The sequence below is a fragment of the Hypanus sabinus genome, chromosome 18 (genome assembly GCF_030144855.1).
Source record: "Hypanus sabinus isolate sHypSab1 chromosome 18, sHypSab1.hap1, whole genome shotgun sequence".
Classification (NCBI taxonomy): domain Eukaryota; kingdom Metazoa; phylum Chordata; class Chondrichthyes; order Myliobatiformes; family Dasyatidae; genus Hypanus; species Hypanus sabinus.
The window spans coordinates 64,802,633-64,818,604 of NC_082723.1; the positions used below are offsets into that span (position 1 = coordinate 64,802,633).

Consider the following 15,972-nt stretch of genomic DNA (forward strand, 5'->3'; position numbering starts at 1 on the left):
GCTGCACAGCATCCGGACTAAAGATGGTGATTTTTAAAGCGGCTGACAATGAAAGTTCAGTGAAAGCTGCCAACAAGAGTACCAACTCAATTCCAGCTGTGATTCCTGGGGGCACCACAAAGTATTTGCAGCCACTGGACATCAGCGTGAACCGGGCATTTAAAGTGGCACTGCGCGTTGAGTGGGAGGCTTGGATGACGAGCGGCGAGAAATCCTTTACCAAAACAGGACGCATGCGAAGAGCATCTTTAACTCAAGTCTGCCAGTGGATCCTAAATGCGTGGAGCCGTGTCACAACATCCACCATCATCAGCGGGTTTCGAAAGGCTGGACTGCTGCGTGATGAAGAGGACCGCGTGCGCTCAAGTGAGAGCGACAACGAAGAGACTGAAGTGAGTAACGAGATCCTGAGGTTTTATTCAATTCAGACACTGAAGGACTTTGATGGTTTTAGTGCGCAGGAGGAAGATGAAGAAGGCGATCAATAACTTTTCCTGGTAGGCTGCAGTATATATATTTTTTTACCAGTCGTTAGGAGATATTGGAATGTTGTTCGTGCACTGTTCAGTAAAAAAGTATACGCAACGTAATTTGTGTGTTACCGATATGTATGTATATTTAAAAGTAGCTGTGTTACAGGCACTGTTCGAAAAAAAGTATTTGCAATATGTATTTGTTTATGTTACCATACGGATTTAATTAAAAGTTAAAAAATCCTCACGTGTAATATTTTTCTGTGTAAGTATCTCATATTACAACGTGGGACACCTGCAGCTTAAAATCCGGTGCGGCTTGTATAAGTACAAAATTGATTTTCTTTCTAAAATTAGAGCTGCGGCTTTTAATCAGGTGCGCTCTGTAGTCCGGAATCTACGGTATGTTGCACATATAATCATGATAGCATAGTTCCTTAAGCCTGTTATAGTCTGGGGGTTGTGGGGGGGGGGGGGGTTTAGTGGGGATCAATTACCAGTACCTATTAAATGCTTCCAATGGCGCTCACTTCAAAAAGCCTCTGACAACCAAGTCTAACTCCTGGCCTTCATGTGTGGCTTAGTTGCTAAACCTGGTAGAACCATTTCTACTGACAGTAGAAGGGGCAAAGGTGGGTTACTGGTGCCTTAAAACTACGGTCGGCTCTCCTTATCTGCGAGGGATTGGTTCTGGGACCCCTTGCAGATACCAAAAAACAGATGCTCAAGTCCTGTATTTAACCTGTCTCAGTACGGTAGACTTTAGAACACGGCGGAGTTCTGAATCCGCAGTGTTTCTGTTCACAAAAATAATCACGATCACGATTGAAAATAAAGTGGGAAATAATAGTGATCGGAAAGATCTATACACAAACAAAAAGTTATTGAGAAGGATTCGGAAAAGGTCAGCTTACATCATATGAAAATGTTGAATAAATGGTCTCCAAGTTTCTTCAAATTTAACCAAAGGGTCGATAGTGCCACTCCTAATTTTTTCCAAGTTTAAGCATGTTATAGTTTGGGAAAACCATTGAAATGTAGCAGGGGGATTAGAATCTTTCCATTTAAATAAAATGGATCTTCTGACTATTAATGTAACGGAACAATTTTAAAGGATAGGGTGATAAAGGCCCTGCCCCGATGAAAGCTACAATTATTACTAAGCAACACAGTGGTTTAGTTGTTGAAATACATACATTTTATATCCATAGAAAGGTAAAATATATACTATATACTAAGACAAATGTTTGACTGACACTAAATCATACCAGATGTGCCTGTTCCGACTTAGTAAGAGAACTTCCATATTTTTCCGATCCCAATCCACGATAACCTACGCACATCCTCCCGTATACTTTAAATCATCTCTAAATTACTTATAATACCTAATACAATGTAAATGCTATGTAAGTAGTTGTTACACTGCATTGTTTAGGGAATAACGACAAGAAAAAAAGTCTGTACATGCTCGAACAACAAGTGCTGGAAGAGCACTTGAAGGTTTTCTCCATTCGCAGTTGGTTGAATTCGCGCATACCGAACTCGCGGATGAGGAGGGCCGACTGTAATTGCTTTTGGGCAGATGGGGCTCATTAGCTGTGGATAGCAGTTCATCTGGGATCTCAGGCCTCCGCTGCCTTACAGCTATATTCACTTGGGACAGCTTTGGAAGCAAACCACAAAGGAAAAATCCAGAGCTGGAGTCCCTAAGGCAGCCCTCTGTTGAGTTCAATGCTGATGGATAACTCCTATGATGCTGCTGGTGCTAAATTGTATCTGTCTCTGCTGTTCCTTTGGGGTCATCAGCTATGTTGAGATGGGAGTCTGCAACTTGGCAACAGCTCACTCTCCATATCTTACTGCCCTGCCTTGTGTATCTAGACGGCTAGGGCACAACAAATATGATTGACACAGAATGACTGATGTCTCACTAAGTACTTACAAAAAAGTATTTAAGTATTAATATTCTGGAATGGTATGTTTAGATCAAGAAGGCATTTAAAAATATTGAGTTATCCATTTAAGGCAAATAGCATGATGTTTTCTCTCATACAAGGTTGATAATTTGGAATTCTCTAAGGATGGCAGAATCAGCTTCTTTAAAGATTTTGTACGTGTGTATGGATGGGTTTTGGTAGGGAATTAAGGTGGTATTTGGGGGTCAGTAGCAGGAGGCCACAGACTTGAGGGTCCAGTAGCCTCCTGCAGATTTGTTCGTATGCTGCTGCATTTCAGTTTTGAGCTCTTTCCTCTGGATAGATTGCCATCAGTCCTAGTGCTGATGATTTATAAAGTATACAGTCTACATTTCCTGAACTGTGGTTCATATTCCATAAAACACAGCTATGTGGAACTTGACTATTGACCTCCCTGCACTGCTGAAAGTGTTATCTACAGCGCTGACATTTTCAAGGTCAAATTAATGTGAACGCGCTGTTTTTAGGATCCCGTGCTCCATCTGCTCAAACTTGTAAATGCGATGTGTTGAAATGTTGGCTCAGAGGTAGACATTTGAATTCAGTCGAGTTGTTTGTCATATGTGTACACTCTCACACTCACACTCTTACTCAGAGTCCGATCAAAACCAGATTTTATTTATCACAATCTTATGATGTGAATGAGTGGCGGGTGGAGATGCGCTTTTACCAAAGCAGGTGTAAAGCGCTCCTTCCTTCCACCCGCCTGCAGGTCACCCTTGGGTGAAGTGTAGCACCTGCTTAGTCCCTGATCAAGGTCATGTGAAGCCATCGAAGCAGGTGGTTGCTGGTTGTATGAGCAGCAAGTGCATATCACATCCTGGTTTTGTGACCACTGACTCCAGATGGGACAATCTCTGAAAGTTTTGATAATGGCTGGGGTCAGCCATCTTGTAAAAACACTGCCCAGAAGATGGCAATGGCAAACCACTTAAATTTGCCAAGAGAATTCGTGGTCATGGAAAGACCATGATCACCCACATCTACAACCACAGCATATTATGGTGATGTGAAGTTTGTTTTCAGCAATAGTGGGGTAACATAAAATCACTATAAATTACAAAATAAAAAATACAGGTATTAGGTTCTGTTCTCAGAAAATTTAGAAATTTGATGGTGGAGGGAAGAAACTGTTTCTGAAACATTGAGTATGGGTCTTTGGAGTGGAGTGTTATCCCCCAACTTCCCCTTCCTGAAGCCCACAGTCAGTTTCTAGTCTTGCTGGTTGTTGCCACGATACCACTCAACTTGTTGATCCATCTTGTTCCCGTATGCCTCCACATCGCAATCTTGAAATTTTACCAACTGTGACTTTATGAGTAGCATTTGAGCTGTGCTTCTGAGAGAGAGTGAGTACAGCAGTGGGTTACGCATGCATTCTTGAGGTGCACCTGCATTGAGTGTCAGCAGAGAGATGTTATCACCAATCCATGCTAACTGTTGTCTTGCAATAAGGCAAATAGCATCAGATACAGGATATTAAGGAAAACAGAAATTTCACATTTTTTTTTACAAGAAAGAACATGATTAGAACAAAAAGGTCATTGTATTGCAAAGTGGTCATAGTGGTGCAATACTGAAGTAGTGATTAAGGTTTTTGCTGTTTGATTCAACAACCAAATTCTTGGATGGAGAGATCAAAGTCCTATGACTGGGGAGTCCTGGGGGCCAAAACCCAGAGGTCAGCGAGGCTTGGAGAGTAATGTTTAGAGATCAATGAGTCCAGAGGCCAAAGACCAAATTTGGCGAGTCCAGAGGTTGAGATCCAAAGATTGAAGCCCCTGGGTTGATGTGGAGATTTGATGTCTGCAAGTTTGGACCAGGGACTAGAGGTTGAAAGCTAGATGTTTTAGAGTGTGAGAGCCCTGGGCTAATGACTGGACATTGGAGGTGGGAGTCCTGGGGTTGGATGCCTGTCTGTGTGCGAGTAGGATGATAGAAAAGGGCTTGTCTTATTGTGTTGAATAACATTGTGTTGTTCTGCAGTTTGAGAAGGAGAAGATCAAGTCAGGTGTATCAGTATCAGAGTGAAGTAAAGGAAATTACAGAAGCATGAGAAAGAAGCTGGCCAAAATTGATTGGAGGGGATGATGACAACAGAAATGGCTGGAGTTTCTTAGAGCAATAGTTTTCCAAAGGGAGGATGAGGCAACTATGGCTGACTAGGGAAGACAAAGACAGCATTAAAGCAAAGGAGAGGGCATATAATATAGCAAAAATTAGTGGGAAACTAGAGTCATCCCTCATCCTCCGTCGTTCCAAGGAGTAAAGGCCAAGTTCACTAAGGGTTGACATATAAGGAGAGTTTGATGGCTCTGGGAGTGTACTTAGAGTTTAGACCATAAGACCATATTATGCATTTCACTGTATGTTTCAATAGACAATAGACAATAGGTGCAGAAGTAGACCATTTGGCCCCTCGAGTCTGCACCGCCATTCTGAGATCATGGCTGATCATTCACTATCAATACCCAGTCCCTGCCTTGTCTCCATATCCCTTGATTCCCCTATCCATCAGATATCTATCTAGCTCCTTCTTGAAAGCATCCAGAGAATTGGCCTCCACTGTCTTCCGAGGCAGTGCATTCCACACCTCCACAACTCTCTGGGAGAAGAAGCTCTTCCTCAACTCTGTTTTAAATAACTGACCTCTTATTCTCAATCCATGCCCTCTGGTACTGGACTCTCCCAACATCTGGAACATATTTCCTGCCTCAATCCTATCAAATCCTTTAATTATCTTAAACGTTTCAATCAGATCACCTCTCAATCTCCTCAATTCCAGCATGTACAAGCCCAATCTCTCCAATCTCTCTGCGTAAGACAGCCCTGCCATCCCAGGAATCAACCTAGTGAATCTACGCTGCACTTCCTCAATTGCCAGAATGTCCTTCCTTAAACCTGGAGACCAAAACTGTACACAATATTCCAGGTGTGGTCTCACCATGGCCCTGTACAAATGCAAAAGGACATCCTTGCTCTTGTACTCAATTCCCCTTGTAATAACGGCCAACATTCCATTTGCCCTCTTCACTGCCTGTTGCACTTGCTCATTCACCTTCATTGACTGGTGAACTAAGACTCCTAGGTCTCTTTGCATTTCTCCCTTACCTAACTCTACACCGTTCAGACAATACTCTGCCCTCTTGTTCCTGCTTCCAAAGTGGATGACTTCACATTTATTCACTTTGAATGACATCTGCCAAGTATCTGCCCACTCACCCAGCCTATCTAAGTCTCCCTGTATTCTCCTAACGTCCTCTTCGCATGTCACACTGCCACCCAGTTTAGTACAGTTTCAAAGTACATGTGATAAATAAATGAATCTAAGTATTAGTGTGGGTCTTTGAGCTTCTGTACATGGTAGCTGTGTAAAGATGGCATTGCCCTGGCATGATAGTGGGACTCTTTGATAGATGTTGCCTTCTTGACACAACACTGTGGATATCATCAGTTTCATGTCACGTGTTGGGCCAAGTCTCCTGTTCTCTGGGACTTCTGCTCCCAAATGCATCCCATAGTTCACCTCAGTCTGTTACACTTGTGTTGGTATTCTGCACAGTTCCTTCATTTGTGGTTTGGGGTCTTTCTGCCCAATGATGGTTTTATTGGTTTTCTTTTCCTCTGCCAGGCTGTCCTTGATCAGAAAGGAATTGATTTATTGCTATCATGGTTATGAGAGATGCTTTCTGCTGTGTTCCTGATGTTCGCCTGAACTATGTGAGTCTATTGGATGGCAAATTGCAAATGAACTAGATGCTAGACACTTGCTGGCTTTTGATTTACAATGGGAGAGTTAGCGAACACTATGTTTCTTAGAGCATATTACAATGCAAATGGACCAGGCTGAAATTGGGTCTTATGAGAAACTAGATTAACATGTTCTCAGATGCTTTATTACCTTGATCTGTGTTCAGTAGTTTTGTTCTTGTTCATGAAAAATGCATTTCAGTTGTGAATTGAAAAGAAAGATCTTAAGAACTCTGTGTAAATTAAGTGTACTTAAATACAGCACCACAAACAAAATACTGGAGGAACTCAGCAGGTTAGGCAGTGTCCATGGAAATGACGTATCAGGCTGAGATTCTTCTTCAGGACAATTTAAATAAAGTGTCATTGAATGGTTCATTGTAAATAATATTATTTTTGAATAAAGTATATTTTGCTTTAAAAATTAAATAAAGTATCATCACTGCTGTAGTGTAATTAATTCAATGACCAGGATTTTTTTTTTAAGGCATTGGACGTCGGAGAACTCTTGGCTTGGAACATCAAGGCATGCTATGCTGTCGATGCTTTTGGGCGGCAAGTTGTGTTGTTTGTTAACACAAACAACACATTTCACTATCTTTCATACATGTGATAAATCTGAATTTGAAACAAAAATCTCCAATGTTTTTTGAATAGGACCATGATAGCTTTTACAAGGTTGTCGTGTTATTAAAAATACAGCATCATACTGTTGAGATCCAAATACCTGACCTTCGCACCACTGAGTGAAAAGTGGCATGGTTGTACTGCAGGTAGTGCAGCTAGTTCGCATCTCCGGCTGTTCTCTTTTTGTGTTGTGTGTGTATGTGCATGGAGTTTGCACATTCTCCCAGTGACTGTGGGATTTCAGTTCCCCTAGTTTACTCTTAACTGCCAACATTGAACAACTGCAGTCTCCAAGGTGTTGGTTCCAGAGTTTTGACTCAGTGACTGTGAAGGTATGGGGATATTTCCAGGTCAGGATGGTATGTAGCTTGAAGGACAACTTCCAGCTGGTAGTGTTCCCCGTGCTTTACTGTCCTTGTCCTTCTACCTGGTCGAGGTTTAGGATTTGGATGATCATGTTGTGAAGTCTTGATGGTTGCTTCAGTGCGTCCTATGGACACTCCATCTGGGATGGGGTGAGTGAGTGGTTGTAGATGTATCGAACTGTCTCTACTGTATATTGGTGGTGGAGTGAGTTGTGGTTGGAGATGGAGTGCCTATCAGGTTGACTTGGCAAGGTGGTGTGCTTCTTGAGTGTGCTTAAATCTGCTCTTTTTCAGATATCTCGATATAGCTTGGTTATTCTAATGGATCAAAACTAATGTAATTTTGTATGCCTGTTTTAGTTCTAGTATCAGGTAATCCATTTCCAGTATAAAACCCTGTGAGTAGAAAAACTCCCCATGAAATTTCCCTATCAAGCACTATTTTTAAAAATCACTTATATTTGTTATTTCAATTCATAATTCAAGCCTGAATAACTGATGCCCAGATTAAGGAAGGCATTTTTATTGGTCCACATATCAAACAGGTCATCAATGACAGGAAATTTGAAAAGCTTCTACTGGGACCAGAGAAAATCGCATAGAAAGCATTCGAGGATGTCGAAAATTTTCTTAACTACAGAGCACCAAACTATGTGCAGCTGGTTGACAACATGCTTCAAGCATACAAAACCATGCAGTGCAACATGTCACCAAAGATTCATTTTCTGCATTCCTATTTAGTCTTCCCTGCAAATCTAGATGCTGTCAATGTCAAACATGGTGAAAGGTTTCACCAGGAGACTGTGGTTATAGAGGTACATTATCAGAGCAACTGGAATCCATCAATGCTGGCTGATTATTGTTTGAGGTGAGAAGCCTCAGACACTTGAGTACAAACAAAGATGATCAACAAAACATTTTTAGCTTCTTTGAACTATTGCAAAGCATCGGCATCGTTATGTAATTAAATGCATTATATTTCAATAAAAGTTAATTTCTTGTTTTCATGATGCAAGTAGTCTGAAATTGTATGTGCTCAACTTCAAGCAGTCTACCATAAACAGAAAAAAATTTCTGAGGAAGCAACACTTTTGAGAAAATTTGTTGTCCAGTATGATCTGTGATTTGGTATTCTGCTTAAAAAAAATCTCAGCAGTAGAATAGTCCACTCAGGATTTTTGCTGACATCAAACAGCACAGTACAGGCTTTCAGCCCACAGTGTTGTGCTGACCTCTAACCCTTCCTTCCCACATAGCCCATAACCCTCCTTTCATCAATTTGCCCAACTAAGAGTCTCTTAAATGTTCTTACTCAGCCTCCACCACCACCCCACAGCAGTGCACTTAATGCTCTCAGTATGAGGAAAAAAAACATGCATACCTTTGACATTTACTCTGAACCTTCCTTCACTCACTTTAAAAAGATGTCCTCTGGCATTTGCCTTTCCTGCCCTGGGAAAAAGGCATCAGCTGTCTATTCTATCCAGCTCACTCATGTCAAGACAAGAAGACTTTCCTGACAGCTCATTGTTACCTAATTAATACACCAATGCATTCAAATCCATCATCTCCCATCCGTCCAACAATCTCTTTGACCCCCCCCCCCCCCCCACCACCACCATAGGTGGTAGAGTGGCATTATAAAAAAACTGTTAGGATGGCCATGAGACTGCTGAACTCCCTGTAACTACCCAGGTCTCATCACGTATAAAGCGCCAGTGGCGTTATGCTGTTTACTTTTTAACGTGTTGTATGTGCACCCCGTTTGTTAATTTACTTGTGGTAATATTATTTGTTAGGTGTATAAGTTATATGTACTGTGTGGTTGAAGGCCAACACACTTGAGCTTGAATATTTTTTTTAAAAAATGTTTTGTGTTAAAATCTTAAATTTTCCAGTGAATCAAGTAATTTAAAAGGGAATGAGAACCTAGGTTGCTGCTGAGAGGGAAGTGGGTGTGAGATCTCGTGTTCCTGGTCAGCATGGAGGGGATGCAGGCCTGGTGAGCCAGGTGCCAAACTCATTGGGCTCTCCAAATGGTTGGACCTTGGATTATTGTGCACGGTGCAGGCCCTATGGTCCACTGTGTTGTGCTGACCTATATGAACCTGCTCCGCAATCAATTTTGCCATTTCCTCCTCCATTTTTCTTATATCCATGTGCCAAACTAAGCACCTCAGCAATGTCCTGATTATATCAGCCTCTTCCACCACCCTCAGCACATACATAATACTCTGTTAAAGTCTCAGGCACACACTGTGTATATATAGCTAAGAGTGCCCAACTCTTTTGCACAATACTGTATTTGTCACTGCAGAGTGGAGAGCAAGTTTGTAAATCTGCAGGAGTAAAGAACATTGGGAATGGCAAGGGTGGAGCACCGTGGGAGGGGTCTGGGACAAGTGTCAGAGGAGTGCCAGGGTGATGGGGTGGCGCAGTGCAAACACACCCAGCCTAAGACACCAGACAAGGGAATTTGATTCCAAACAATTGGTTTATTAGTCATTACAGAATATCTCTCTGGTGCTTCCTGCTCCCTCCCCTCTCCCTTCCCTCTTTCTTAATCAAGATTCCCCTTTCCTTACTACAGTGCAATGCATAAAATTATTGCAGTACTGTGCAAAAAGTCTTGGGCACCCTAGTTATATAATGTACCTCAGCCTTTTGCACAGAACTCTGTGTTTAAATTAAAGTCAACATAATGACAGCATTCAAGTCCAGCAAATTAATCATTAATTTAAGTATTCAAGTTGCTTTTTGTTGTATATACAGGCCATTTTGCATTTGATCATTATGGCTTGAATTTCAAGCTTGGGGAAAGGTTTTTGTCCAGCAGTGCTTAAAAACACTTAAGTATAACGCCTTTCCTAGCAATAATGGTCTAAGTTCTGTGGAAGTTGGGGTATTACTCTGGACAACAAATTTTTTCGAGTGTTGCTTCCTCAAATTTTCTTTTTTTTTGTATATGATAGACTGAATACAAATATAATTTCAGACTACTTGTTTCATGTAGGACTTTGGAAAAACAAGAAATTAACTTATTGAATCTAATGCATTTATTTAATTTCAGAATGGCGCTGACACTTTGCAGTAGTTCAACTAAGCTAAAAATATTTTGTTGATGATTTTCATTTGTATTCAGTGTCTGAGTCTTCTGTCTTAAGTGTCTAACAATGATTAGCCAGTTGTCCTCGTACTGTTTCTCCATGACTGCGATGTTCTGGTCAAACTTTCACCAGGCTTGTCACTGACAGCGCCAGAATTTGCAGGGAAGAAGTCTAAATGGGAATGTAGAAAATGAATCTTTAGTGACATGCTGTACTTGTGCGCTTGAAGCAAGGGTGTCGTTCAGCTGCATGTATTCTGGTGTTCTGTAGTTGCCAAGAAAATTTTCAACTGCCTTGAATGCATCAGTTATTTTGACTTGAATTATGAATTGAAATAACAAATGTAGGTGATTTTTTTTTAAAGGGTACTTGATTGGGAAATTTCATGGTGAATTTCATGATCAGCAGCCCAAAATCCATAAGCTACACCTAAAGTATTCAGGAAGCAATATCTTTATTGTCCAGTGTTATCTGCTTTCTCTTAATGCACCTTAATGTTTTTGTATGGGATTCATTCAGCTGGCTTTTAATAAAACATAGTTTGCATACAATTTATTGACAAGGGTTATATTTGGTTTTGGGCATTGTAATATTGCACTGAATTTGAGCACCTGAATAAATGTTTGCAAAATTTTATTTTCTATACTTTTTTTTTCGACAGCCGCCTGCAGCTACCACCTTTGTGTTAAATCAGCTGAATCAGCTGCCAAACCTTGGAACGACATTAATTGTGACAAAAGCACCTGTAAATGCAGTCTCTCGTCCCACAGTTACTGTCGCCAAGGTTGTGCAGAGCAGCTCAATAGCTCTGACCTCTACCGCTGCCCCAGCCCCGGCTACAGCTTCAACCAAGGACCAGATCCAGCTGAAGGACTTATTGAAAAGCAACAGCTTATCGGAACTGATGAAAATGAAGCCACCGTCCAATATTGTTCAGCCTATTTCAACGGCAGCCAGTAAGTCGTTTTCTTTTAAAACCATTTTGTTTCAATTTGCAAATTTCAGCTAGCTTTAGGAATATTCAAACCAATAATAAACGCTGATGTCTTGAAAAAGTTAATGTTTCTGCACTTAAACATATAATATGGGAGCTGAATTAGGCTATTTAGCCCATTAAGTCTGCCTGCCATTGGCTGATTTATTATTCTTGTCATTCCCATTTTCCTGTCTTCTCCCTTAATTTCTGACACCTTAATCAAGAGCCTATTTAAATATACCCAGTGACTTGGCCTCCCCAGCCATCTGTGGCAGTGAATTTCATAGAATCACCACCTTGGCTAAATAAATTCCTCTTCATCTCTGTTCTAAATGGATGTCCCTTTATTCCAAGGCTGTGCCCTCTGGTCCGAGACTCACCCACGATAGGAAATACCTGTCCTCATCCACTCTAGACCATTCAATGTTCCATAGGTTTCATTGAGATTTCTTCCCCCACCCTCCCCAACCATTCTTCTAAACTCCAGTGAGTACAGGCCTAGAACCATCAAATTCTCCTCATATGTTAACCCTTTCATTCATGGGACCGTTCTCATAAACCTCCTCTTTTCAGTACATCTTTTCTAAGATTAGGAACCCACAGCTGCTCATAATACTCAGAGTGTGGTCTTATAAAGCCTCAGCATCACATCCTTACCTTTATATTTTAGTCCTCTCAAAACGAATGCTAACATTGCATTTGGCTTCCTGAGCACTGACTCAACATGCAAGTTAACCTTTTGGGGATCCTGCACAAGGACTCCCAAGTCCCTTTGCACCTTGTGTTATGGTGTCTGCACTTGCATCATTTAGATGTTGTTTTGGAAAACTTTGATCATTATAGTGAGTAGTTCAGTTGAATTTGGATTCATGTTCTATCAACAGTCTAAACATGGAACAATTGTATGTGCATTTTATTGAAACTTCAAGGAATGTGTGTATGATTTACTGAAAATGAATGGTGTAGGAATATAAAAGCTTAAATTCTAAACCAGTTTTTAAAAAAGCAGGAACAGATCATTCAGCAAACCCATCCTCCATTTCTGTCACTGCCTTTCAGTAAGTTCTCTGTAAGTCCTTTACCGGCACTTTCCCCTCATCTCTCAATTCATTTCAAGGTCAAATGCAAGCTTAATTGTCATTCCACCATACACATGAATACAGCCCAATGAAACAATGTTTTTCTGGGGCCAATGTGCAAAGCACAGTACAACAGTCACACACAGCATATGTAATTGCAATAGCAGAAAAACATAGTTACAAAAAAAAACAAAATAATGTAGCCCACTTCCCCGAGTGTCATGGCCTGCAAATTGGTGTTATCTTGAGCCATATTTCTGCAAGAACAAGCCTGCAGCAGTTCCTCATTTCATGCAGTGCAACTTGTGAACACTGGAGAGCAGCTCCAGGTGGGGCCAGTGCAGCATCCAGCCCGCTTTGGCATCTCCTTTGCCAACGGCCGCAATGGGCAGCCTCGTCCGTGGAGTTACTGAGACTGAGCCTCCACAGCCTTTTCGTGTGGAGAATCCCAGTGATACATTTCCTGAAGATTTTCTTCTCATCGGTCCCAAATGGCTAGCTTTTTGGGGTATGGAGCTACTGAAATTGGTACTCCAGCCAGCGATGTCATAGTCTCTACCTTCTCTTTGTATATTACAATGTCGCCTATTTTGTTTACACTCTTCAAAACACATTCCTCCTCTCAGGAGCTGTGTGCAAGTGTTGTTGCACTCCCTCGATTGTAAGCATATCTTTGCAGCAAGTGAGGATATTGCAGGTTCTGCTGAATCAAAACATCTCTACTCTTGTGCTCAAATACGCTTGCATTAAAGACCAATGTATTTATTACTTTCCAGGGGTTTAGGCAGAGATACCCAGTTATGTCTGGATGTTGACAGTAGCACTCACATAATGCTGGAGGAACTCAGCAAGTCAGGCAGCTTTGTGGAAGTGAATAGATAGTTGGCATTTCAAGCTGAGACCCTTCTTCAGGACTGAGAAGGAAGGGGGAAAGATGCCAGAAGAAAAGGGTGGCTGGAGGGGAAGGAGGCTATCTGCAATAGGTGAAGCCAAGTGGTTGGGAAAGGTAGAGGAATCTGATAGGAGAGAGAGTGGACCATAAGAGAAAGGGAAGGAGGAGGGAACCCAGTGAGAACATTGACTTTGTTTGGTCTACCACCATTTAAAATGTACTCTAATTTCTTTCAGCTCAGTGGCTCAGCTCACATTTTCCCACTATTTTTATTTTCAAGTTCCTGTGTTCTTCACACCAGATTCTCGTTGAGATAGTTCTGAATTCTTCTCACAACCACATAGTTACTTTGTTCTGTCTCATCGTCAAATTTGGATATTTTGAACCAGGTCCCCTATCTAAATGATTGATAGAGAATGTGAACAGATGGGGCCCAGCATGATTTCCTGAAGCATCCAGGAGTTCCAATTGGAGCATAAATCCTTTTGTGTTATTTTCCTGATGCAAGCTTTCGGTCCAAAAGATGATGATGATCTTCTCCCTTTATAGACACAGTGTTCCTTCAGCAGATTGTCTTTAACTCATTTATCCTGCTATTTCACCAATTGGTGAATAAATCTAAACTACCAAAGCCAGCTCCAGCATTTAGACTTCGTTGCAATTTAATAAGATGATTGCTGACTGAGCTAAATCACTTTCAGTCTTTCTGTAAAATCACATGACTGTCTACCACAAGTGAGACTTCCTGGTGACCAAACATTTTAATTCTGATTCCCATTCCCATTCTGACATGTCAGTCCATGGCCCCACCTTGTGCCAAGATGAGGCCACCCTCAGGATGGAGGATCAACACCTTGTATTCCTTCTGGGTAGCCTCCAACCTGATGGCATGAATATTGATTTCTTCTTCTGGTTTACCTCTTTTCAATAGCCTATCACCTCCCTCCTTCTCCTAGGATTCACTTTCCTCTCCTATCAGATCCCATCCTCTCTAGGCCTTTATCTTTCTGACCCACCTAGCTTCACCTATCACCTTCCAGCTACCCTCCTTCCCCTCCTAACTTTTTATTCTGTCGTCTTCCCCCTTCCTTCTCAGTACTGAAGAAGAGTCTCAGCCTGAAATGTCGACTGTCTATTCATTTCCACATCTGCTGCCCAACCTGCTGACTTTCTGTTTGTGTTGTATATGGTTACTCTTCCCTAAAGACCTGTCACCCACCAGGCCCTCAGATAACCTTTTCTCATCACCAATACTGGATCTAAAGTATCCCATGCCCTTTTTGGCATCACTTCGTAAACTCCAGCAATTCACTCTCCATGCTATAAATCCACAGACCCCTCGGTTAATGGTAGGGGTCAATGACATAAAAAATGCTGGGAACCCTGCTGTTAATAAAGGCTCCAGCTTTTCAATTGCACATAAGCTGATCATTTTCTTGGATTTTTTTTTAACACAGAGAGCACAGTTGTGTTTTACTGTCTGCTTCATGCCCTCTGATTCGCATTGTAGTCTAGTTGCTGTTTCTAAGTCTATCTATTCCATGCCGAACTATTAATCTGCCTCATCCCTCCTTGTCTGTAATGTTGTCACTTAACCCCTTCTTAGTCTTTACAAAAAGACGTAAGTTTATAACAATTTTGATTCCTCTTATTAGATGCAATTAGTCCAGAAAAAAATATTTGGGAAGTTATCAGCAGAAAATAATTTGAAAAGTTGACTGCAGAGTTTTAATGTTAAATCTTTGATGTTAATGATGCATGGAAATTGAGAGACTTTCTTAAATGCTCTGGAACCTCCCCCCCCCCCCCCCCCCCCCCATAATTAACTTCCTGACAGAAATGATACTACTCACTTCTAAGATGTCATATAAAGCAGGTAAGTTGGAAGTTGGTAATGTCATCAAATCGGAGGAAATCAACAGAGTGGAGGCATGTGGTGGAGGAGTGACTAAATATGATCGTGCAACATTTCTTGAAGGTTGATTTGTTATGAAATTTGGCCCAGCACATCCTCTGGTATTCATTATGGGGGCACTTTACCTAAAGATCTTATATTAGAGGTTAGGATTATTTACCACTCCTCACACTGGCATGGAATAATACTGCACTGTTCATCTCTGGGTATTACTTTCTTATTTAGTGCTTGAGCATCTTGTACAGCATGTGTTTGCATGTTGGTGTGTGGGAGGGGTACATTTCTTCAAATTAGTTTTACAGAATTATACGGTATTTATTCCCAATGACTTGTTTTACATACCCTCGTAATCTAGAAAGAAACTGCATTGTTTCATTGAATCAAGCAGCATCGATGCTGGAGTATGGGACACACTACCAATAGAGAATAAGGCAGCAACTCTACTTTTAAACTCAAAATCAAAGTCTGGTTTAGTGTCACTGGCATTATGTCATGAAATATGTTGTTTTATGATACATAATAATACTAAAAACACTATTTTACAATAAGTGTGTATGTATTACAGGAGAGATTCTAGCATGGATAAAGCAGTAGCTGACTGGCAGGAGGCAAAGAGTGGGCATAAAGTGGGAGCTTTTTCTGGTTGGCTGCTGGTGACTAGTAGTGTTCCACAGGGGTCTGTATTGGGACCGATTCTTTTTACGCTATATGTCAATGATTTGGATGATGGAACTGATAGCCTTGAGTCAAACTTTGCAGACAATATAAGATAGGTGGAAGGGCAGGTAGTTTTTTTCAGAAGTAAAGAGGCT

The 15,972-nt window shown here is 41.2% G+C and overlaps 1 protein-coding gene across 1 annotated transcript in view; it reads left to right on the forward strand.

The window, feature by feature from the left end:
- sbno1 (strawberry notch homolog 1 (Drosophila)) overlaps positions 1 to 15,972 on the forward strand; it is a 132,165-nt gene that overhangs the window by 36,969 nt on the left and 79,224 nt on the right. The window contains exon 3 of the mRNA XM_059994549.1: positions 10,960 to 11,254. Within this exon, the coding sequence (XP_059850532.1) occupies positions 10,960 to 11,254 (295 nt within the window). The remainder of the gene's footprint in view (positions 1 to 10,959; positions 11,255 to 15,972) is intronic.